Source organism: Salminus brasiliensis, chromosome 1 (genome assembly GCF_030463535.1).
Source record: "Salminus brasiliensis chromosome 1, fSalBra1.hap2, whole genome shotgun sequence".
In the NCBI taxonomy this organism is placed as follows: domain Eukaryota; kingdom Metazoa; phylum Chordata; class Actinopteri; order Characiformes; family Bryconidae; genus Salminus; species Salminus brasiliensis.
This window is the reverse complement of record NC_132878.1, coordinates 53,616,505-53,641,084: the sequence shown is the minus strand read 5'-3', so window position 1 is coordinate 53,641,084 and position 24,580 is coordinate 53,616,505. Positions and strand designations below refer to the sequence as shown.

The following is a 24,580-nucleotide window of genomic DNA, read 5'->3' as shown; positions in this document are numbered from 1 at the left end:
TTTGTTTACGTCATCTATAACAGTTAAACCACTGACATGGAGTGAATTACATTGAATCTAGTTTCAATAGCACCTGTCAGGAGGTGGAATATACATGTTAGGCAGCAAGTGAACAGTTAGTTCTTGAAGTTGATCTGAGTCATGGCATTACGATCAGAGCCAAATCATGGCAGCTAGAAGAACATGAGGTCTTGTGGGGTGCTTCTGGTATGTAGTGGTTGGTACCTACCAAACGTGCTTCAAGGAAGGGTAATTGGTGAACCAGCAAGAAGGTTATGGATACCCCAGGCTCATCAATCATCAAGGCTAGCCCACCTGGTCTGATCCCACAGAAGAGCTACTGTAGCACAAACTGTTGAAATCGTTAATGCTGGCTATGTCTTGTGAAGTAATGTTATGAAAGGTCTGTGTTTTGAGTTTGGGCTACTTATTTTTGTACATTATTGTTATTATATTAGTGTATTAATGGAGTTTAATCACTGTTCTGGTTTCCTCAGCGCGCTGGTCGGGGACGTGGAAGGTGTCAATGGGACGGCCAGCCAGGTGCTTATTTTCTCATGACAGTAGGAGAGCAGTGACTTCTAGCGTAGGTTATACAAATTGGCAACGCTTCTTTATTCTTGTTATGAAGGACGGTGATGCAGAGAGCGACTCGGACAGCGATGATGATGACGAGGTGTGCGTTACCATTGGCAACATCAAAAGGGATAGCGGCCAAAGCACGTGAGTGGCCACTCAGAGAACAAAAAGACACTCTTGTACTGTGCTCTATGTGTCTGATGTCACTTTCAAAAAAAAGGGACATGTTTAAAGCTTTGCAGAAGTGTTCAGTGTTGTTGATTGTGTGTGTGTGTGTGTTTGTGTGTGTGTGTGTGTGTGTGTGTGTTTTCCTGTTACAGTAGCACTCCTGTCAGTTTTAACATAAAGGCCTCCAGCAGATCAACTCTGACAGGTAATATAACATGCAGGTGTTTTGCTTTCCAGCTTAATGATTGAAGAAATACTCTAGTTTTTCTGATCTTTGCAAGTTATTACAAAAGCTAGTGCTAGTGCCCACTGATTTCTATTCTAGGCTGCTACCCTAGTTCGCTGTGTTATTAAGATACAGCAGATCAGAGATTAGACTGATGAAAAACGCTGATGTATTCCTCCAAAAAGGTCCATATCCTACAGCTTTCTTGTATTTCTTTTCCCTGAGGTGCACTTGTGTGCACCATGTGTTTGGAATTATGCACCAAAAACAGCCCTAGTTCATTCCACATGGTCATTTTTAGCCTTTGAATTTGAACAGGCTGTTTCTGTGTCTTTAAGAGTAATATATGTAAATGAGCTTAGTACTGAATGGCTGCTCATTCAGAAAGTAGTCCAATCTGAAAAACAGCAGTAGTCGGACTTGGTGGATATGCTCAAATGCTTTGCTTTTGGTGACATCAACATAACATTGATGACTTATTTCATGGAAAACTTGGGTTTTCCATGAAATAAGCTCTTTAAGAATGACTAATCTGCACTGCAGATGGGCAAAAATCTTGGGCAAGGTTGTTTTGTTGGACTGGGTTGAGTCTGACCATTAACTTGAATGCTTCCTTACCAATTCGTACATTTACTACTGTTTCACCTCCAGTGACCCTAATGTTACGTTTTGACGACCAGTGACTGAGCAAGGCAAAGCTTTTCTCACTTAAGTGTGTGGCCTCTTGTGTGCATCCTGTTGTTCCCTAGGCACAAAAGCCAGAGGAGTTAATCTGGAGGTCTTGGGCGGCGGCGTCAGTGGCACTCGGATGCTGGAGGAGGATGAGGAGTCATTTGAGGAGAAGCCTTGGAGGAAGCCAGGTGTGTGTGTGTGCGCCCGTGTGTTTAACATTTTAGTTTAGATGTAATTGAGGTATGAGTCTGAGAGGCTGACAGATTCCACAAACCAATCAAACAGGGCCAATTTAAACACTAAAGGAACCAGTGCTTTCTCCACATTCAGCACACAATGCCACTTTTAATGACTGCTGCAGTCTCATAAGAGCACACATTTATAAATCAGGTGGCAAATCAAAGGCTTCATTAGTTGCATCAGGTGTGCTTGAGATAAAGTGCATCAAACATCTGGACTGGCTCTGGGTTTGCTGACTGTGACGTTTGACTGCATGTTAGAAATATGCCGGAGATAGATGTCCAGAACGTTCAGAAAAGAGATCACTGCCTTGCACAAACAAAGTAAAGATTACAAAACATCCTCTTAGAGATTTGTTACTGTTGCTCTCTTTTTGTGAGAGAGTTTGCAAGTTCAAAGATAAGGGAGCACTGGCTACTCTACCTGGACGTGGCAGAAAGCGGAAGCTATCTTCAACTGGCACCAGATTCCTGAGGAGGCAGATGGTCAAAAACCCTTGAGTGGCTGCAAAAGAGCTGCGGCTAGATTTGGTAGCAGCGGGCACTGAGGTCTCTATTTGCACAGTAAGGACCATACTAAATGCTGAAGTGCACACTGTCTACTGAAACAAAAGCAATCTGACTCCAGTCTGCTCAGAACCAGATCTGTAAGCCACAGAAGTTTTGGGATTCTGCAATGTGGTGCGATGACACAAAACTGAAACTTGGAACTATGGATCAGTGGTATGTCTGGAGGAGGATGAATGAAGCATACACTGAAAGGAACACCCTGCTTACAGTGAAACATGGCGGTGGCTCAGTGATGCCCTTGGGCTGCTTTGCTTCCTCTGGCGCTAGAAACCTGCATGTATCAGGAAATTCTTGAAAAAAAGCTTGAAAAGCTTGAGCGTCATTGGGCCTTTCAAAAGTACATTTATCCCAAGCATATTTCAGAGTCAACCAAAGATTGGTTTCCAAGGAAAAAATCCTGGAAGATTTGGAAGTCGTCTGACTTAAACCCCATAGAAAATCTGGGATTTGAAGAAGGTGGTTTCAGCACAACTGGAACTGAACTGGAAGACACTGCCCTTGAGGAATGAGCTAAGAGTCTGCAGAATGCTGCCAGAAACTGGTGTCTGGCTGTGCATCTCATTTGCAGCAGTTCAGAACAGCAAAAGGGTGCTCTACTAAAGACACTTGTCCTGGACTGAATGAATAATTCTGAGACTGCAGTAGTCATTAAAAGTAGCATGGTGTGTTGAATTTGGAGAAAGCACTTTGGTCTTGTTTGATTAGTTTGTTGCAAACAGCTGAACGTTTGTACAATTTGCTAATAAATCTAATTTGCAATGGAGTGTATCAGATATCTAATGGGCATTCTGCAAAACATGTTTACAGCCTATTTACCTCTGTGTGTGTGTGTGTGTGTGTGTGTGTGTGTGTGTGTGTGTGTGTGTGTGTGTGTGTGTGTGTGCATGTGCGTGTTTGTGTGTGCATACGCCCAGGTGCGGACCTGTCTGACTATTTTAATTATGGCTTCAGTGAGGACACCTGGAAGGCATACTGTGACAAACAGAGGAGAATGCGCATGAGTCTAGAGGTCATGACTTTGGGCTCCTCCAGCAAAACCATGGTACTCTGTCATGGTCATCTCTGTGTCACCCTGTCCTTCCTCACTAATCTAATATAAACACAAGCCCTTACTGTAATCTGTATGTCTCTCTGTCTCAATTCTTTTTTCCTCTTCCTTCCATTTTGTCTCCATTTATTTTTCTTTTTTCTCCCTCTCCATTTATCTCTATCCCCTCTCTATTCTCGGTGTCTCCTAAGGGAAGACAACAATAATGAATAAAAATTCATAATAGTGTTAGAACTGTGACAATTAGTGTTGTTGAAATTTGACTACATTAGCACAGTAAATAAGCTAGATCTCTCTCTCTCTCTCTCTCGCTCTCTCTCTCTCTCTCTCTCTCTCTCTCTCTCTCTCTCTCTCTCTCTCTGTAGGTGAATCGTGGTGATTTTTCCTCTATATCTGATTGTTCCTCCAGGTACGTACCTCATGTCCTCAGTCTCTCTTTCTTTTTGATTGGACTGTTGGCAAAGATGTGGAAGCCACACACTTCGATCATGGTTAAAGTGCATGAGAACTGCTACATAGATTCAATTAGCATAGATTACACAGATTAAAGGTATTAAAATAGTGTATCCCTTTTTTGTCGTTGGAGTAACTGTCTCTACTGTCCAGGGATGGTTCTCTGCTAGATTCTGGAGCTTTTCTGTGATGATTGGATTGTAAGATCTTTAGTAGTCAGGATGATCAATGGACAATTTCTGTTGTATGTGGATCAATAAAGTCTAACTAAGTAACATATATAATGTATTCTATCTGTTTTACTGTAACTGCGGATCTATTCCTGGGATAATTGCATTTGACTGTGGCCTTGAACTCCCGCCATATTTGTATGCATTACTCTTTCCTATCTCATCCCCCTTTTTTTTAAATCCTTATTCAGCCTTTCTCCTTCTGTTCTGTTGTTTCCATCTATGGATCTCTCTCACTCACCCCCTGTCTCTTTATCTCTGCCCCCCTCTCAGACATGCACATTCACCAAGTTAAAAGCCTTGTATCTATAAAATCTAGAACATGGACAAAAGTACAGACTTCGAGATGGCTGCTGCTTCTGGTTTTAGCCATGTGATGTACTTCGGTTCCTTTTCATAGAAAGCACATAATCTGATTTCAGATTACTTAAAAACTTGATACCTATTAAGGCAAGTGTGTGATTACTTGGATATTCAGTTTTGCATGACTTTCACTTGTGGCCAGATTAAGCCCCTAAACTTCCATTTAGAGGGTGAGTGAGACTGAGAGAGAGAGAGAGAAAGAAAGAGACCTCCAAGTGAACACACTGCAGTTAGCAGTGAGCAGTAGGTCAGTTGTGTGTGTCTGTTTCCAGGCTGTGTGTAGTGGCAAATGCAATATTGATGTGGTCTATTTTATTCGATGAAGTCTTAGTGACTGAAATAGGTTAGTGTTTAATTTATGTGTGTCTGGGTCAGAGTGTGTGAGTGGGTAGGGTGTGCTGTGTTGTACAACTTTTTATGCATACTGTATGCATTCTCGAAGCAGTTTGCATGAATGAATATGATGTGTACTATGGAGGGATTGGGTGTGTTAAAGCACCTTCTTTTGGTCATTCTAGAGGACATGGAAAGCTTCATCTGATTCCACAACTTGGTTAATCTTGGTTAAACAGCTGCTCACATTCAGTATGCAAGACCTCTATAGGTCCTGGAGGGATGCTTTTTAAGCAAAACTGGTCTCAACAATTAAAAATCACAATGAGATTGGTGGTGGTGAATTAGATCCATACTTGATTGGCTGTGACTATGCAGATATCTCTGAGGAGGAAATCAAATGGTTAAAAACAGGCATGTTTGAGATCGCAGGCTTGATTTCCAGTGTTGCCACAGCTATCCATGTCCGTAAGCCTAACAGAACACAATTGGCATCGCTAGTCAGCACGAGTGTCTGTTGGCTGAGCTTACAGAATTGACAGTTAGTCAGAAACTGATTAACAATAAAAGTTTATTCATATCCGTCAAGAGAAATAACTCATATAATCATTAGGCGGGCTCTACTGCATTTAACCACTGAAGGTCATGTAGCTTTCTGTTCTCCACCTCATTGATCATCATCTTGTCCATGTTTGGCTAACTGAACCATATTTGAATAAAAGATGCAGTCTTCAACACAGTGTTTTTGTTGAGCTGGGTAGCTTCAAACATAGAAATGGGCTGTCCATCGAAACTAGCTCTCTGCAGCTGATTAAGGATGTTCCGAATGTGTTGATTATAAGTTAGTTCTTTTTGTCAGCCGATTGTTAGCCGTCATTTTAACATTAGCAGCTTCAAATCATTGGTAAGTTCACAGGTCACAGATGAGTCCTTCGCAGTGCTAAAACTAACCATGTTAATGTATTAACAATGAAATAATTGAACTATAGTCAAATGTCTTCAAGACCCTCCAGGATCAAAACTTGACCCCTCTGAACTACATGTTCTACAAATTCTTTTAAATGAATCATAATTATTATTTTACATTTGAATGTATATTTTATTCTGGCAATCTGCTTCTGATGCTGAGCAAAGCATCTTGTAGGTAGGAACATGCTGGCATGCAGATGGAGAGAAGATGCATGGACTGTTCTCTCACTTACTCCCAGAGGTGGAAGGCAATGCATTAAAGTAATGAATTCAGCATTGCTATTTTAATCATTCATAGTCTTTACATAGTAAAGGAATCTCTACAATTAGCTAGTCAAACTCATTATACTTAACAGCTACTGTGTAGGCATATGCAAATGTTTTGGCACCCCTGTTTAAATGACAAATTTGTAAAACCACTTGCTCAGTATGTTGTTGATTCTCTATGTGAATATAAGTGCACATCCTTTAAAGAGAATAAACTGCTGCACATGTTCATGCACAAGTGGTTTATGGTTTAAAATCAGCATATAGAGCCGCAAGAAAGTTTGCGGGAAAAAAATCATGTATTTCTGCATAAATTTGATCTAAACTGTAAGTAGGCCATCATCAAGTCCTTAAACAAGAACAAGAGAACCCAATTACATAGATGACTCCAAAGCATAGTAGATTTTTGCATTTATGTTTGAGAAATATTTGTAACTGGTGAGATCCACTTCAGCAGCAATAACTTCAATCAAACGTTTTCGGTACCTGTTGATCAATCCTGCAATTGGGTGGAGGAATTTTAACCTATTCCTCCTTACAAAACTGTGTTAACCCAGTGATGATGTTAGGCTTCCTGACATCTTGACGTTCCTTTACGTCCTTCCACAATGTTTCTATTGGCCTTTCCAATAAACAATAATTCATAGGTAGATATCCTGACATTCTCTTGTAGAAGTTTCTAGTACAATTAAAGATTCCTAGGTTCATCAGTAATGGCAAGCCACCCTGTTCTCAACCCCAAACCATTAAGTTCTGTTTTGGATTCATCTGTCCGCTAGTATACATTCCAATAGAATTCAGTCTCATCCATGTGCTGTTGAACAACCTCTTGTGCAATCGTTTTAGAGATCTGTGGCTTACGCCTAGCTATATTTCCATGTACACCATTCATCTTCAGTGTTTGCCTTATGGTAGACTCACGAGCATTGACATTACTCAATGTAAGGCAGACCTGTAGGTTCTTAGATGTTACCCTGGGGTTCTTTGTGACTTCCCCTAATATTACTCACTGCTGTTTTTTACAGTAATCTTTGATGAACAGTCACTTCTAAGTAGAATACCAGTGGTTACAAAGCAGCTTTTAATTAAACCTGAAGCTGTTGTATTGCAAATGTGTGTTAGCTGCCTAATTTATGTTGAAGGTAGTCTAGCATTTAGGGCATGCTATGGAAAACCTCACACTTTGGATCTTGTCTGTATAAGTTACCTTAAGTTAGGTAAATTATTACTACAGTCTGTGATCTTTGTCATCATTATTAGGCCTATATTATTATTCAGTAGCAGTTTCCAGGCTTAGGTAGGAACCTTCAGTAGTCTCTGCTAATCTCTGCTTCATCCCTGTGATTTCTCTGCGTAAGCTGTGTCTCAAACTGTGGCCCATGTACTATATAATGCACTACTTTGGGGTTCCACCGGTTTGAAGTCGGAAATTTTGGTGTCTGAAAACGTAGTGTTGTATTTTCAGTGCACTGTAGTAATCCACAATGCATCATGATATATATAGTGTGCAAACACTGTTCACTACACGAACATGGAATACCCATAATTCAGCTTTTATAAGGAAGACCAACATTCAGATTGCTTATGCGACGCTCAGCAGTGAGCTTACACGCATAACGAGGTGCCCGAAATGTGGAATTCTGTTCCCTATAATATGAAGGGGATCGTGAATAGGCCACAGTTTCACATCTGAGCTCACTAACACTCATGATTCATTTTGTGTGTGTGTGTGTGTGTGTGTGTGTGTGTGTGTGTGTGTGTGTGTGTGTATACTTGTGTGTGCATGCAGGAAGTCAAACACCTCCATCAATGTCGTCCGAGGACAGGCGGGGACCATCAGTCGCGTGGAAGGACGAAGACGTCCGGATGAAAATGACACACAAGTGGGTGTGAGTGTGTGAGTGAGTGAGAGAGAAATAGTGGGAAAGTAATAGTGGAGGACATTATTGTGAAATGAATGCAGCATGTCCTGTGTATTTGTATTTGTGTGTGTACTTGTGTGTATGTTGCAGGTGCAGCCCTCTTCTGAGCAGTCCTCGGATGCTGAGTTCCAGTCCACCAAGCTGCATCCCTTCCTTCCTCTCAACATACCTCCACCCCCTTTCCCCCCTTTCCCCATCAGCGCCACTCCCCCTCTCATCCCACCACCTCCACGTAAGTCTCACAAGCACCTCCTGCGCACTCTGCTAAGTGTGGGTTTGTGCTCGATAGTGACGTCACAGCGGTGTTGCACACTGCAGCTTTTTTCCTTCACCTTTCCCAAGACCTATACTTTCACGTAGCTCCTACGTCAGTGTGAGGCGCTATGTAAAGTCAGCACACTGTAGGCCATTGTAGGCGCTTTTCCCTCTCTTACGAAGTGACCGTTTTGGACATATGTGACCACAGTGTGTATGTATGTGTTAGCAGTACCATTACTGGAGCTGAATTGCTCACCAGGCTGTCACAATGATGTATAATGCTGATGCCATTAGTGGTGCTCTGTTTGTTTTGATTCAAGCTTCAAAGTTACAAATGTCTCCAGTAACCCAAAGGAAACCGGTAAAAGAGGCCACAGGTCATTGTGTCCACTCTACTGTGGTGCCCCATCCATATGGCCAGCCACAGGGGAAGCGTTAACTTCCATGGTCACCTGTAGCTAGAAGGTCATAGGTCTTGGGTCTTGTGGAGTGTTGTAGCACTTTTCCTATCGGTTTGTGTGTCACACAGTCAGCCAGTCAGCAGATGTCTCAGCCAGTCCATACTTTGCCTAATAGGTTTGGCAAGTAAGTGGTTTCCCTGCAGGGTAACTGTATGCATCTGCACTATTGACAAAAGTATTGGGACACCCGCTGATCCTTTGTTTCTTCTGAAATCAAGGGCATTAAAAATAGCTTATCCTGCTTTTGTTGGAGTAACTGTGTCTGCTGTCTAGAGGCTTTCTACTAGATTTTGGAGCATTGCTGTGAGGATTTAATTGCATTTAGTGACAAGAGTGCAGTGAAGTCAGGATGTTGTATGATCGCCACCCCACCTGGTTTGAAGGTGAGGTTGAAATGGTGCATTTTTGCACATGACCTGGTACTTGTGCCTGCATGTCTGCATGTGATTTCCCACATATGTGCAAAAGCTTGGAACCATCTGCAGGTTTTCTGGGCATCCCTGGCTCACTGTCTGTCTCCTACTCTTCCTCATCAGCCATGGCTCTGTGCAGGAAGTCCACAGCTGAGCTTGCTCAGCCCTTCATCTTCAAAGCCTCATCAAAAAAAAAAAAAAAAAAAAAAAAATCACACCCGGCCAAATCCTGCACCCCCTTCCGACCCCTGCAGACAGCCTGACCCTCATTCACCCCAAAATGCCCCTTCATCCTCTTAATACTACCAAAATATCAAACATCCGTGCCAGACCCGGCCTTTGAAGTGCGCCCTTTAAAGCTGGACTGGGACGCTTTATCACAGTACCCCACTTCTATCTTTTAACGAAGCTCTCTATCTAAAACCCACAATCCCTTATTCCCCCAACTCTCTCACACACACACACACACACACACACGTATATATTCTTTTTATATACACAAAAGCACACACATGCACTGGCCTGTCCCGTGTTTCCTTTCGTGATGTAGATGTGCGGTGTTGGGCTAAAAATAGCGGCCCCGGGGCAGCAGAAAATGCCACGGCAGCAAATCTGCAGCACGAGAAATGTGCTGAATGACCCAGCTGGAGGCAAGGGAGGGGGCGGGGGGGTGGGGAGGTGGTGTTGGTGGTGGAGAGCACTGCAGTTAGGAAAAGCAAAGGTGTATAAGTGTCAAAAGAAGATGAGATGAGAGGGAATGAAAATAGAGAGCTTAACTGATTATCCCCTTAGCAAGTGATGCATTTCTCAGCCTTTTCGGAAAGCAAGGCGCTTGGGGTCAGTCATGACCTGATCATTGTTTCTGTTGATTAACTACATCTGATGACCTAATTTGCCATGTCAAAAGCCCACACAGTGCAAAAGCCAGAGTTGGAGAGCTAGTGATTTATGAGATGAGATGGCCAAAAGACAACAGTCTTTCAATTCACACAGTAAAATCATATGTTTTGGTCAAATGTCTTCTAGAAGAGTGAGGAAGAGGCTTACATGAAAGAGAGAATGTTGTTTGGTGACAGGTTCCTCTATAAAGTCAGTCAGACTTTTGCTCATTTTCAAAAATGACGAGTTCCAGTCCAGTGGATTGTAGTCAACTGGAGAATCTAATGGACGAACTTGCTCATGATAGAAAAAAAAATGATTAAATGACTGGACAGTATATTAATGTCTGTCTGTCTGTACTTGTACATTGGGTGACACGTGGACAGGGACAGTGCGTTTCACTGGAATACGTTCCAGACTTCAGTGTTTCAACATTATGTTTTTATATGAGCTTCTCGTAGAGGATTGAATGATAAATGCCTCATCCTGCCGGTCTCCATCTCCATCCTGCCGGTTTCCAAATGCCTCGTCCTGCCTCTAAGAAAAAACCCTGACAGAATCCAGCTGGCCGAAACTAGTGGTAAAACTAAAACTGCAGTAGAGAACTGGCAAAAGCCGAGTGGAATTAGCTGGAATTGTAGCACAAGAACAAAGCGACATTTGATAGCAGTCACATTGTTAACCTTTTTGTTTGTTCTGAGAGGAGCCTCAGGCCAGTGTGGTGGAGTTATGTGGTGGAGTCCAACCTGTAAATCAAAGCCATGAACATCATAGACTCTTTGGGTTTCCTGAGGCAGTTGGAGCTGTTTCTCAGAGGTTTCTGGTGTTCAGGCTTTGTTTATTAGACCTGGGTCTGTAGGCAGTGAAGGAAAAAGTCTGCATGCAGTCAATACTCTCAAGCTTCTTCTTGGTTTGAATTAAAATGTAAATTAGAACAATCCTCAGCACGAAAGGTCTAGGAGTGAAGGATGGTCCTGCATTGTGATTTAATAGTGATGGTGTTGTCTGGACATGTAAGGGCATTAGCGGTGAGCTGTCTAGCAAATCTGAGGAGCATGGATGTGTAATGAGGCTGGTTTTTACTGTTATCTTGATTGAGCTCTCAGAATGCAACCGACTAATCAGTTGCAGCTCCAACACTGTTAAAATACACTGTTCTTTGTGTCAGGTGGTCCCAATGGAGTTCTTTGGAAATGACGACACAGAATCCCATGTTTGCATCCTGATTATTCCTAATTGAACATTACAGCTAACATTAGGCCTTTAAAAACATGATTTCCCAGCACTCTAACCACCAAGCCACCAATGCCCCTATGCTAAATCCTGCATAATATCTAAGTAAATGCATGTAAATGTCATGGATTGATATGTGTGGGACTGAAGCTGTATCATGAAGTTGGCATGTCAGTGAAGGCTTAGAAAATGCGCTTCCGACAATAAAGCTTAGACGGTTGAGTTCCTGGTAATGCCACAGCCTTCCATTGAAGACCAGACTCTCTCTGGGTAGGTAAGATAGTCTTCTCCCTCCCCTTCATCACTCCAGTGAGCTTGCGTTAGCAGAAGTTCAAAAAAATGGTTTTCTCCCCCTGGACCTGGTTGGTGAGTGAGGATTATTCAGTAGTATATAAGCTGATAGAGATGATCTAGGTATCTCCCCACACTTGTGAACACCAGTCTCAGTCGTTTTCCATGCTTTTACACTTACTGTAATCACAGAGCCAGATTTCCATACCTTGAGATCCATACCCTATTTAATTGGCAAATGTCCCAGCTCACGGCTCAAAACACTTTTTGAATGAGCTGTTATGGCGTCGTGTAAGACCTTTTTGACCCTCTGCTGCCATTTCTGGAGGGCATCATCTATAACCAATGCATTATCATTAGCTTTCGTGTCCCATATAAGATTTCTGATAGCACTTCATATGGCACTAGTTCATATAGCACTTCATCATTTTAGACGGTCTGTAAGTGCTCAGGCTTGTAAACGGGCCGGCAGCCAGCAATGCAGTGACACTTAATGAGGCCGAGGCAAAAAAAAAACCCAAAATGAAGGCATACGGAAGAATGAGTCGGAGGGAAAAAGACAGAAAGACACGCAAGCACGATTATCAAACTCCTCCATTAGCTGTCTCATACGCTGCCAAGCATGGAGCTCCGACTCTGGCTCACACACCCTCAGGTACACTCGATTACACACATGCAAACCATATGGCATGCTAACTTTGTGCTAACTTTGTTTGTGTGTGTGTGTGTGTGTGTGTGTGTGTCAGTATAGGCAGTTAGCTTATCATGCAATCAAGTTCGGCAAGGCCACAAAGTGCATAATTTAGTGCATGTTTCACACTAAGATTACTTTATCCAGTGCTGGATCATAGGTCACTGTGTTTGGTCCAATTACTTCATCTAATCTCTTATCATGGCTTTACTTGCATTGACCTGCAATGACCGCTTTACTCTGCCGCTAGCTTTGAACCAGATTCGCTTTATTTTACGAAGGAGGTTGACTTGGTATGTGCATACAGATATGACATGGCTTTTTTCATGGGACAGAAGAGCAGGTTGTGAAGTTGTAGTTCAACTTCAAGGTGTTCACCATGGTCTGGGGCAAAAGCTGTTAGCATGTCTCGTTCTGCTGGCCTTGATAATCCTGAGACTTCTACCTGAAGGGTAGAGCTGGAAGAGGTCCAGGCTGAGAGGGCTAGATATAACCCTACCATTAGGCTTCATCACCCAGCTGCTGTAAATATCCTGAAGCATGTTTGCTGTGTAAAACTGATCGTCAGGGCCGCTGGCAGGTTGAATATCTTCAGTTGCCTCAGGAAGAACGTCCTCTGCTGTGCTTTCTTGGCTATGAAGACGACGTTTCCCTCCTGGAAATGGGGGTGCCTGGGAACTTGAGTGACTCTACAGTGAAAAACACAGAGCCAAGGATGTAAAGGTGGAGTCTGCTTAAAATCCACAAACTGCTAAAGTCCACAAACACAGAACTCTAGTAGTATAGGTACCTGGACTGTCGGCGTGATGTAGCATAGGCCCATCAACAGGCGTGTTAGCTCTGTATGCAAATGGCAGGGGTTCCAGCAGAGGACTTATAATAGCCTTCAGGTGGGCTAGGAGTCGGGACAACCAGCATGTAGTACACCAATCAGCCATAACATTAGCACCACTGACCGGTAAAGTGCTGGTATGGGTTTGGGAGACACCTCAGAGTTCATAGTGCTACTACAGTTACATCATCACTAAAATAAGTGTGCCAATACCTGTGGCAGCTATACATGCCCAAGCCATCATGTTTCCCATGGATTGTGGGCAGTCTACACTTTGCTTTTGCCATCACTCTTTTTTTTTTCACTCACTCATTTTTGCTGAATTCTGCAGTAAAGCCTCTGTATCCCCTGTTTTGAGGACTTTTCTGAAGATTAGTGAGAATTCTTTTGCCGTCAGCAGTGGAGGTGACTTCCTTGGCCTACCAGTCTACAGTCTACCTGTGTGTTTAATGAGCTCACCAGTGCATTCTTTCTTCTTAATGATATTCCATACAGTTGATTTTGGTAATCCCAAGGTTTGACTGATGTCTCCAATGGTCTTATTCTTGTTTTCCAGCCTCATAACAGCTTCTTTGACTTTGACTCATTGGCACAGCTCTTGTCCTCATGTTAAATTATAGCAACTACAGGCTCCAAAAGTGTTAAACAGGTTAGAAGCAAAGGTTAGAAGTTAGGGTTAGGGTTAGGATTGCCTGAACCCAAATGTCCCAAACATTATGGTGCCCTGAAATGAGGAGGACTGTGTAATTGTAAGGCTTGGGCCAAGAGGTGGAACTGCTTTTTTGGCGGATGAATTAGCCAACATAAAGCATAGTAATTGTGTGTTATTGTAAGTAACATTATATTTTAGAAAGCAGCCCCAGCTTTGTGTTTTCAGGAATTGTGTGATGGCTTAGAATTGGTAATGTAATTTATTAGATTATGAAGATTAGTTTAGTTTACATTTTGAAAAGGTTGTCTTTCAGGATCAGTTTGATGACTTACTGTGTGAGTATGAGGGGAAGCTGTGTCTTTATTTCAGTCTGGCAGACGGCAGAGCAGTGTGATCCCTCTCTTCCTCGTTGTATTTTTCTTCCAGTTTTTTCCTTTTTTTTGGAGTGTTTTGTTGTTGAAAACTTTCATTCTGAGGCTGACTCTCGTTAGGGGGCTGTGTGGAAAAACAAAGAGGGATGGCGCCCAGATGTAAGTCTGTGTGTGTGTGTGAGTCTGTGTGCAAGTGTATGTGTGATCAAAGTAAAGTGCGCGGGTATGTATGTGTGTGTGTGTGTGTGTTGGCAGCAGGGCAGTTGTAGAGTAGTGAGGGCCCATTTAGCGTTTAGGGCTGTGCTGTCACTATTAGCAGGGTCAGGAGAAGTTACAGGCCTGCTGAACACACTCTGACTGGAGGTTTGATTAAATGCTATAAAATCCCTGGAGGTCACAGCCATTTGGACAAAAGCAAACACACACTGCCTCTCATTACTGCTCTCTCTCTCTCTCTCTCTCTCTGTTGTGTTTGTCTGTCCTAGCCTTTCTGTCCCTTTTTGTTACCTTACTGTCTGACACTGTCTCACTGTCTGTCTGTCTGCTTTCTCTCCATCTCCCGTTACAGGACTGCCCATAAGAGTGCCACCACCTGGTAAGCTCTCATATCTCCAGCTTCTGCGACATTACAACACTGTAGTCTGACACACACTGATTATATGGATGTGTGTGTGTGTGTGTTTGTGTGTGTGTTTGTGTGTGTGTGTGTGTGTGTGTGTAGGTTTCCCTGTTCCTCCTGGCGTGCCTTCTCCTCCCTCCATTATAACTACATTAGACAGGTAAGTGTGTATGTATTCCAGAAGGTTAAATGTGTGTGAGATGATTTATGTGTGTGTGTCATGTGTGTGTTGGTGTTCAGGATTATGTGGTATGGAAGCAGGACAGAGTGCAGGCACAGCAGAGATACTGAGGAAGAGACCAACCACTCGTCTACCTGTAGGAGCTCACACAGGCAAGAGAGAGACAGAGAGATACTGAGGCAGAGAGAGAGAGAGACTGCGAAGTCTAGTCTAAGACAGCGACAGAAAGAGACTAAAAGAGAGACTGCAAGACAGACTAAGTGAGATCCTCAGAGACTAAGGAAAAAAAAGTGAGACAGAGGCTATGAGAGAGAGAGTGAGAGAGAGAGAGAGAAATATAGATCAAAGTGTGTGTCTGACATTCAGCAGGTCGACTTTAACATTAGCAGCACCAACTTTAAACACAGAACTCTAAACTAGTTCAGATTGGCCAAATGAGCTTTGGCAAATCTCCCCATGTGCTCCTACTGCTGACTTTCACTTTTCCGCTCCTTTTTCTGACATTGTTTAATGTGTGATTACTGCCTTAACGTGACTGTCTTTAATTGGACCAAATTTGACCAGACTGAGACCACCTTTTTTTTGGTTGGACCAAATTTTAATTATTTTGGTCAAGGCCGTGTTCCGAGGCACCTTTCATACAAGCTGTTCGGTTTTAGACCAAACTGAATTGTCAGAAGGTCCGGACCAAACAAGGTAGGTGTGAAAGCACCCTAAAAAGAGGAGAGAGAGAAACAGAGGGGACAGAGAGAGTCTAAGAGAGAGAGTGTAGATCAGATAAGAAATGAAGACAGAGAGACAGAGATGCAGAGTTAGACAGACCGACCAAGAGGCTGGGCAGGGTTAAGTTGGGGAGTTGGATAGTTTTAATATGAAATCGTAGTGCTGGAGGAAAAGATCAGAAGAGGAAAGTCAGTGTGCATGAGAGCGAGAGAGACAAAGAGACAGGCAGACATACAGAGAGACACACACAAGCTAAAAAGAAAGAAAGAGAACCAAATTGCAGCAAAGTAACAATGGCAACTGTGTGACAGCAGTGATTGATGTGAAAGACAGCGGTGATTGACAGTAATCATCGACCTTGTGGGACACTGAAACTAGGCTTGTGCTGCGGGAGCATTTCTCGCTGTTCCAGTCTTCTACTTTTCTGCCCCTCCTCTCTTTATCTCGCTCGCTCCCTCTCTCTCTCTCTATCTCTTTCAGTACTCAGTATGTAGGCCAGCTGATGAAAGTTGAAGGCCTCTTTTAGTGAGTGAGGATTTGAAACAAAGGCACTAAACTGCTTTCTGCCACAGTTAATCTTCTGTGAAGTTCTTCATATCCATGCACCCACACACGCATGGACACACACAAACCACTCGAGCATTCTGTTTGATTCTGTTTGAAACTCAACAAGCTTGACAACTCTGAACCAGTAGAGTTTGGGAGTGATTTAAAGCAGCATTATCTGGCATTTTACCTTAAAATATCGGCTTTAGAATCATGCTGATTCTCTACTGACTTGGATTAGGGAGAAGAGCCTCTCAACCACTGCTAATCTCGGGGCGCTGCAAGCTGCTAACTGCACTATGTACCTCTGGTGAAGCAGGCTAGACAACGCTGGTGAGAGCTGTGTCATATTAGTGTAAATTCCTGTAATGTTACTCTACCAGGTCCAGTTCACATTCTTCTCTCACTTCTGTTCTGTATCTCTCAGCTTGTCCAAAAATGCATGTGTAAAGCGTGTCCTTATATTGTGTCTCAAAGTGCAAATTACACTTGCCAACCATAGGGGGAGCCCAGGAGCAAGAAGTGCCAGTTCTCCGTAATGCTACTTTTAGAGGGGAGTTTTGTTTTTTTGGTAAACAGTTTGATGGCTTGTTTGCTACGATGTTTGTTCTTCAGGAGTGCTTCTCAAGATGTGTGTTAGTTTAGTAGGCATGTGCATGAGTGCATCTGGCTCTATTTTTTCAGAGCGTCACAGCTTATCTTCAATGGACTATAACATGGGCGCTAAAGCCCGTCCCTGACCCCGGAGCTGTAAACTGACCCAAATATGGAAGGGCTAGAAGCGGCCAGGGTGGCCATGTTTGCGGCCTCCGCCTCCTGTTTATCAGTTTCCAGTACATCCCTCCAACTTTCCCCTACTTTCATTTCTCCTCTTGTTGCTTCTTTTCCTAGGCCTGTCAGTGGCCCCCACACATACACACAGACACACACGTACTGCTACTCAGTTGCCTCTTACAGCTATAGACTTCCTCTCTTAACTAATGATCTGATTTGGACTTGTATGAGCAGAGCCGCTGTCAGCACATCATGGGTGTAGTTAAAGCTGCAGCCACAAGTCCTCACTTTTTCCATAGTTATATGATGCTAACTTTGATTCGTTTAGGCCAGAATAGCTTTTTAAATGGTGTTCCAAAAAGATTTCCACTTTATCTAGAAAATTACATCAGTCATCTTTTTTCTCGAAAAGTTTGTCACGCATAAACCTTGTGTCTCCAAAATGGCATTTTTACTGGAGAAGAAACAGCCTTCTTAAAGCAATATTATGCATCGTTTTGATCTTAAAATATCTTCAAAATAACTTCAAAATCATGTTAATGTTCCACTGAAAATATAAATAAGAAGCCTACTTCAGCCCCTTTAAATAGCAAACAATATGCACACAGTTAATATTTAATAATTAATATAGTGATATTTTTTGTGTGTGACAATGCAGTCATATGGGCAACCCTAAAAGTACATCATGTGTGTTTGCAACTTGCAAAATGGACAAGAAGTGGAGAAAATGTGGATAATGAATTCTGCAAGAGAGCAACTGGTCATTTCTTAGCCTCTTGTGCTCACCCTGATGCACAGATAGTTAGCTAACTGCTGTAGGCTGACCTATATGATTAAAAGTTAACAGATTTCATTAACAGTGTTGGATTACAAAAATAGCCCTAGTTCTGTTTCCTAGCATACACTGGAAGGTATGAAGTAATGAGCTGATTATGGTTATCTCATACCACATGGGTAGCTGGGTAGGCTGGGTAGGTTGTATTGAAACACTATTTAAAAGGTTAGAATCACTTATTAATTATAAACAAACAGTTCTGTTGTAAAAGTTACAAAAGTATTATGCATCTAAGAAAATGATATGTAAAGCTGTTCAGGGCCCATTGAAGACATATTAATATTGAGTAAAATGTTAATTTTATTGTCCTTTTTCCCATTTAAATTATTTTATTTATATTGAGGACACCATTAATTATTTTTGCACCGTGGCCCATATGATTGTAGTTATTTCTTATTGTTGCTATCAACAGTGATTCTGTTGATGGTATCTAACTAGCATTGAGCAAGCAAGATATTAGCGCAATAATCAAAGCTGATTTTCTCCAAAGTTGACATGCTTCCAAGAAAAAAAACGGGGTGATTTCTTATGTTTGCGTAAGCATAAACCACATCTGGAAGGACTCTCCGGCTTTATCTCCGTTTTGTAAATCTCCGTCTCCTTTCTGCCTCTTTTCTCCGTCTTGTCTCCCCTGTCCCTTCTTTTTCTCCATTTCCCGCTCTCTGAATTAACTCACCTCTCTTTTTCTGTTATTTAAAGAATGGTTCTTCTCACGTCTGCTGCACCCTGCCAAGTCCAAACATCCTCTGTGGAGTTTCCGTTAGGCCAAGCCCTGCCAACCAGCGACTGTATAATTTATGAATCACTTCCTCTCCTTGCTTGGCTTCAAAAAAACCTCTCCTCTCTTTCTCTGTCTTGCTTTTCTTTTTGCATTTTTACCTTATTCTGCCTTAGATTCACAGATGCACCCGTACAAACACTCATATATATACACACTGCAGGCTAAGAGTGTTTGTTAGAAATGTAGACGGCCCTAAGAGAGGGCCCTGAGGAACTCCTGAAACGGAAGATCTGTCTATGTGTGTGTGTAGTGCAGTGTGTAGTGGCCCATTGGGATCCCTGGGTACTTCTGAAAGGGGAGAACTTCTTCAGAACCACACACACACACCTCTTCCATTTGTTTACTTATATCTGTGTGGCTCTTAAAAACACACTATCGCCCAAATATCCAAACAAAGAGTCATTATATTCAGGGTCCTGGGAGAACAGTGGGCCTTAGTACTTTCTGAAGGAAAAAATGGCATATTATTGGTATATTGGTATATATTGGTGATGCTATATTGAGACATGGTTTTAAATAATCCATTATGCTCCCTAAGCCCTAATGATGACCACTGAAAGATCTAGTGCAGTATCAGTGTCTCTTTTATTGATATGTTTACCCTAAACTAAATATTGATCTGATGCTGCAAAGCTGGAAATTGCAGACCACAGAGATACAAAGCTCCAGGTCATACAGCATGTCTTTGTGGTTTAAGCTGTGTTTGGGCGGTGGTGTGGGAGCTGTGCAGTGATTAGCCGCTTTAACGAGGCTAGCGCTAATTAAGGCTAGCCTTAAGGGGGGGATGGGGGGGGGGGATCCTCTCTCCTTCCTCTTCCTGTACTTTTACCAAAGGGAGACTGAGAGCAAGATGTTGATACATGCATAGACACTCATATATGTCTTAGAGTAAAATTCAATTTACTAAAGCTGCAGTTAATCACTTAAACTATGCATAGGACCACCTATTAACTGCGCTGTTTTTGGGAATTTGGGAAAAGCAAAGTGAATACCATACAATGTAGTTGTATTTTCACCGACCATTTTATATAGGAATGCCTATATAGCAACTCATCCAGCAGTTCAGCTAAACGTATGGCTGCAGTGCAACTGGTAAATCATGCAGATATGGACCAGAAGCTTCAGAGAATAGTCACATCAACCATCAGTATAGAGAAAAGAAACTGTGATCTCCGTGACCAAGCATGATTGTTGGCATCAGAGGGGCTAATTTTGAGGATTTCTAGAACTGCTAAGCTCCTGGGATTTTCAGCGCAACAGTTAGCGCTGACAGAAAGGCTACAGTAACCCATAGAGCCACTCTGTACAATAGTGATGAGCAACCTTGCTGCTGATTAGCTAAAACAGTACCACGTCAGCTTCTACTTCCACTATCTGAATATGGACAGAGACCAGTTATTCTCTCTTAGACTCTTAGACAGAGATTGCTGTGGAATCACAGGCATCATAGCCGCAGTGGGACTAATGATAAGGCCAGTGTGTAAACAGTGGAGGTTCTTGGGTGCCCAGAGTTGAAATGTTCCATACTCCATGTGTAGACACCAACTATAACGCACATGCTTTTGAGGACAGAACACTTCCTATTTGAGCTCGAAATCTGGTCGTAAAGGCTTAGTACATCTGGCCCTGAGGGTGCAGAGCAGGAGGATGAGAGAGAGAGAGATTAGGAAGCTGGCTGACTTTGAAAGGATGGGGAGAGTGAATGAGGAGATTGGGTTGGAGGGATGGAGGGAAGCAGCACAGCAGCATCCCTTCCAGGCCTATTTATAGAAGCGGCGCATTTGGAGTCTGCACCAACACCTGTCCACAAGGAGTCCTCTTGGACGCTCTCATCGGTGCTCGCACACACAGACAACACACACACACATCCCTTTCACCTTTCACCCTGGGGGAAGCTTTCTATCGGAAGCAGGGCGGCATGCCAGAGACTGTGGATGAGCTGCGCTTTAACTGCCAATATTCGTAATAACTTTATCTCTCTCTTTCTCTCTCTCTCTCTCTCTCTCTCTCACACACACACACACACACACACACACACACACACACATAAACCTGCCAGGTTACTGGGCACGCACTGCACCTTGACAGTGTGCCAGTCACATCAAAAGATGGTGAAACTGAGCGCCAAATCTGAGGCGAAGCTTTTGATCATTGAGAAAACCGTCGAAGCCCACCCCGCTTTATTCGCTTTCCCTCCCTCATTCACGTCCCTGGACATTCACTCCCTGGCTTTATTCTTTGTTAAATGTAATGACCTCCATGTGTTACGCTGGCTTACAGGTACAGCGTTGTATGGAGGCCAAGTGTAAATGATGATGTTTTTTCCTGTGTACAGCAGTTTTAATACTTTTCTTTTGCCCCTCATTAGCTAGGGTTTAATATGGCCCAATAGGTTACAAGTTCACGAGGTGTAGGGAGAAAACAAAAAGTTAGGTTTTTTGGCTGCAAAATGTTGACACACTTGTGTACATTTGTGAGTCTGTGCTCAGCAAAATACATTTAAAGTGCTGTTGTTGCTAATAATGAACTCCTGTGTCTTATATTTGTGTCTTCTATTGCAGTAGCCATAAAGGGGGAAGCTATGATGGCCCTTCTGCCCCATCGTATCCCTTTTCTGCAGGTAGGAGACAACACACGTCTACATATCCTAAGGCCTAATTACCGTCTATTTACTTTTTAATGTATACAGACATATATATATATATATAGAGAGAGAGAGAGAGCGAGAGAGAGAGAGACACACATATATGACATAATCAATATAACATCAATATAAATATAAAATCATCTGAGTTAAGCTTACTGACCACTGAGCTCTAGGCTCTAGCACTTCACGGATGAATAGGAAATAAAGATGTGCTGCTAATGGAAGTTAGCATTTTTGTTGGCCGGTTGCACATATGTGTGTGTAAGAAAGAAAATGTGGGGAAAGTCTAGGGAATGTTGGAAAACTATATTACATTTGGATCGTTTTAATTGGAGCATCACAGCTCGGAAACACATGCGCACACACACACACACACACACACACACACACACACACCCCACACAGTAAAGCTGAAGAGAGTTGTGGTTCCAGTCACTGAGAGTAGAATCGCACTGCAAGCATTTCCCCAGCACACGTCATCACTGTATGCAGAGGTTAACACTGACACACACAGACACACACACACACACACACACACACACACCCGCACTCTCGCACAACAGACAAATGAGAGTGCCATTCAGTGTGCAGTAGCCCCATTAACCTCTGCTTGTAGTGGTGATGGCTAAGCTTATCCGTTCACTATATTTGCTGCAGCAGTTTCAGGGCCTACTCTGATCTAGGCTTGTGAGAGTGTGCTGCGTGCATGCTCGGACTCCTTTCGCCACCTGTCCTAAATCCACTGTTTGAACTGATTTTCAGTGACACACAACTCACAGCTGCAGTCCATAGACGTGCTTTGAACAGGCCATGTTGATTTCTGAAATGTCCTTCTGCCTGTCTCTCTGACTCACTCAGAGGAAGCGTTTAGATAATGAGGCCAGATTGAGTTCATTAAGAAGCATTGACCCCCCTCATAGAGCTTGGTCTGTCTCTCACTTCAAACAACCCTGCTGAAATTCATCTCGGACTCTGATTGTGATTTGCAGCGATTGAACTCAACGCGAACATCAATCACTGCTGTAGCTGATGATGGAAAACACAGCCCGGGCTATATTTGGAAAGGGCTGGAAGGTTGGTGTTTACAGTATAGACATGCCAAGGCAAACCGGATGTTCTGTTGTTGTCCGTTGAGCTTCAAGAGACATTTCTGCCATCATCAGCGGTAGTGGAAGGACACTGCCACGGTCAGTGGAACCTTCCACCAAAAGAATTGTTTATTCTTAAACTCTCACTTAGGAGCAACTTAGCCAGGTGATTAGGGTGTAACAATGTCACAGAGCATAAGGGGTTAAACCTTTTTGATGGATCATATCTGATTTTTGATTATTCCTGATCTGGGACCCATGTGGGTTAACATGCTGTAGTTTTAATAATCCTCTATGGCATATATATATTTTTTTTTCTTCCCTGCTCCCTGTTGAGATATCAGTCATAAACAACTATGCGAACACCAGAAATGGGATTGATGCCTCAAGGCTACAAGAAGCTACAAGGGTACTAAAATGTTGAGGTTGTCTGTAAATACACATGCAGCAGAATTGGGGGGAAACAAGCAATTTATCACACACACACAGTAAATGGACAAAAAGTATTGGGACGTCATTCATTATTTTGTCCAAAATCATAGGCATTTAAAAAAGGGTTTATCCTGCTTTTGTTGTTGTAACTGTCCTACTGTCCAGAAAGGGCAGTTTTTTTATTTTAGCATTACTGTGTTGATTTGCATTCAGCAACAAGAGTATAGTGTGGTCTGACTGTTGGGTGCTCACCAGCCCACCTCATTCCCAACTCCCCAAATCATCTCAAAAGTATTGGATGGAGCACCGTCATTCTAGAAAACACAGTTCCACAGCTTCCAATAGGTTCATGTTTATCTGCTTTATCAGAGAGTCTTATTGTATTGGCAAGGCTTCTCTACAGAGACTTGACAAGCTGTGTGTTTTTTGTTTTTGCATGACAAAAAATCAGTTTAACATGGAACATGCTCTACTGTCTAATTTGCTCTGTTACTGTTACTATCTATTGGTTCCTGTGTTGATATAGGCTATATCTGTTTTCTCTTCAACCTGTCCAGGTGTTTTCCCACCTGTCCTGGGGGGTGTGGCTTCCTGGCCTGACCTGATGGACAACGTGAAAGCATGGGAGTACTACACCCGTCATGACAAAAAGAGAGAGAGGGAGAGGGAGAAAGAGAGGACCCGTGAGAGAGAACGAGAAAGGGAGAGGAACAGGGACCGACAGCGTGATCGTGAACATACCCCCTCGATCCATGGCCGCAGCAGGTACAATATTTTTACAATACCGTATTATGTGTATATATATTATGTGTATATGTTTAATATAGATAAAATATCAGCATGTACAGCATGGCATGTATGTGTTGCAGCTGTAACTTGTAATACCTTCCCGCACCAATCATAGTTGTCATTATCAGCTATTTCTTGCAAGTGGTCATTCACCCCACAGTTCTAATAGTCAGACACTACAGACTACGCAGATTCATATTAAGTTTAAGTTTCAAACAGAGAGCCTCAAGAGAGGCCTGTGAAGGCAGTGGTAGGCATGAGCACAAAAACATGCATACTGTATCAATAAGTAAAAAGAGAAAGAGAAAATGTAGCCAGCTGTGGCCGGACAGATGTTGGGTCTGGTCCACATGAACAGGCTGCCCTGGCATTCACACATGCAAGGCAGACCCAGAGAAAGGAAGCAGGAAGAGAAAAAGAAACAGAGAATAGATTAAAAGAATGAGAGAGAAACATATTGCCACATATCTGTCAGTCCATGTGTGAGTGTTGGACTTAATATCAGAATGCACATGTTGACCCAAGGGGCAGTGTGAAGAGTGAAAGAGAATGAAAGTGTGGGGGGGGGGAAGAAAGTAAAGTCAAAGGTGGTAGTCTATATACGATATAAAGAATGTTGGGCAGAAACCTTTGAAAATTGTATGTATTCAGTATTTTAATCTGTAATTTAACCCAGTATATCTCAGTAACACTGATCAGCACAGTGATTTATCAGTCTACTCAGGCTTTAGTAGAGCTCAGTAACTCTGAGATAAGTAACTGATGAGCACAGTGATTTATCAGTCTACTCAGGCTTTAGTAGAGCTCAGTAACACTGAGATAAATAACTGATCAGCACAGTGATTTATCAGTCTACTCAGGCTTTAGTAGAGCTCAGTAACACTGAGATAAATAACTGATCAGCACAATGATTTATCAGTCTACTCAGGCTTTAGTAGAGTTCAGTATCACTGAGATAAATAACTGATCAGCACAGTGATTAATCAGTCTACTCAGGCTTTAATAGAGCTCAGTAACATTGAGATAAGTAACTGATCAGCACAGT

The 24,580-nt window shown here is 42.6% G+C and overlaps 1 protein-coding gene across 3 annotated transcripts in view; it reads left to right on the top strand.

Annotated features, from left to right (window-relative positions):
- fip1l1a (FIP1 like 1a (S. cerevisiae)) overlaps nucleotides 1-24,580 on the top strand; it is a 38,779-nt gene that overhangs the window by 4,785 nt on the left and 9,414 nt on the right. For all 3 annotated transcript variants that reach the window (XM_072682668.1, XM_072682667.1, XM_072682669.1), the window contains exons 3-14: nucleotides 498-543; nucleotides 632-723; nucleotides 900-952; nucleotides 1,723-1,833; nucleotides 3,369-3,496; nucleotides 3,868-3,911; nucleotides 7,907-8,000; nucleotides 8,130-8,271; nucleotides 14,689-14,715; nucleotides 14,842-14,899; nucleotides 21,141-21,199; nucleotides 23,304-23,511. In XM_072682668.1, coding sequence (XP_072538769.1) covers nucleotides 498-543; nucleotides 632-723; nucleotides 900-952; nucleotides 1,723-1,833; nucleotides 3,369-3,496; nucleotides 3,868-3,911; nucleotides 7,907-8,000; nucleotides 8,130-8,271; nucleotides 14,689-14,715; nucleotides 14,842-14,899; nucleotides 21,141-21,199; nucleotides 23,304-23,511 — 1,062 coding nt within the window. The remainder of the gene's footprint in view (nucleotides 1-497; nucleotides 544-631; nucleotides 724-899; nucleotides 953-1,722; nucleotides 1,834-3,368; nucleotides 3,497-3,867; nucleotides 3,912-7,906; nucleotides 8,001-8,129; nucleotides 8,272-14,688; nucleotides 14,716-14,841; nucleotides 14,900-21,140; nucleotides 21,200-23,303; nucleotides 23,512-24,580) is intronic.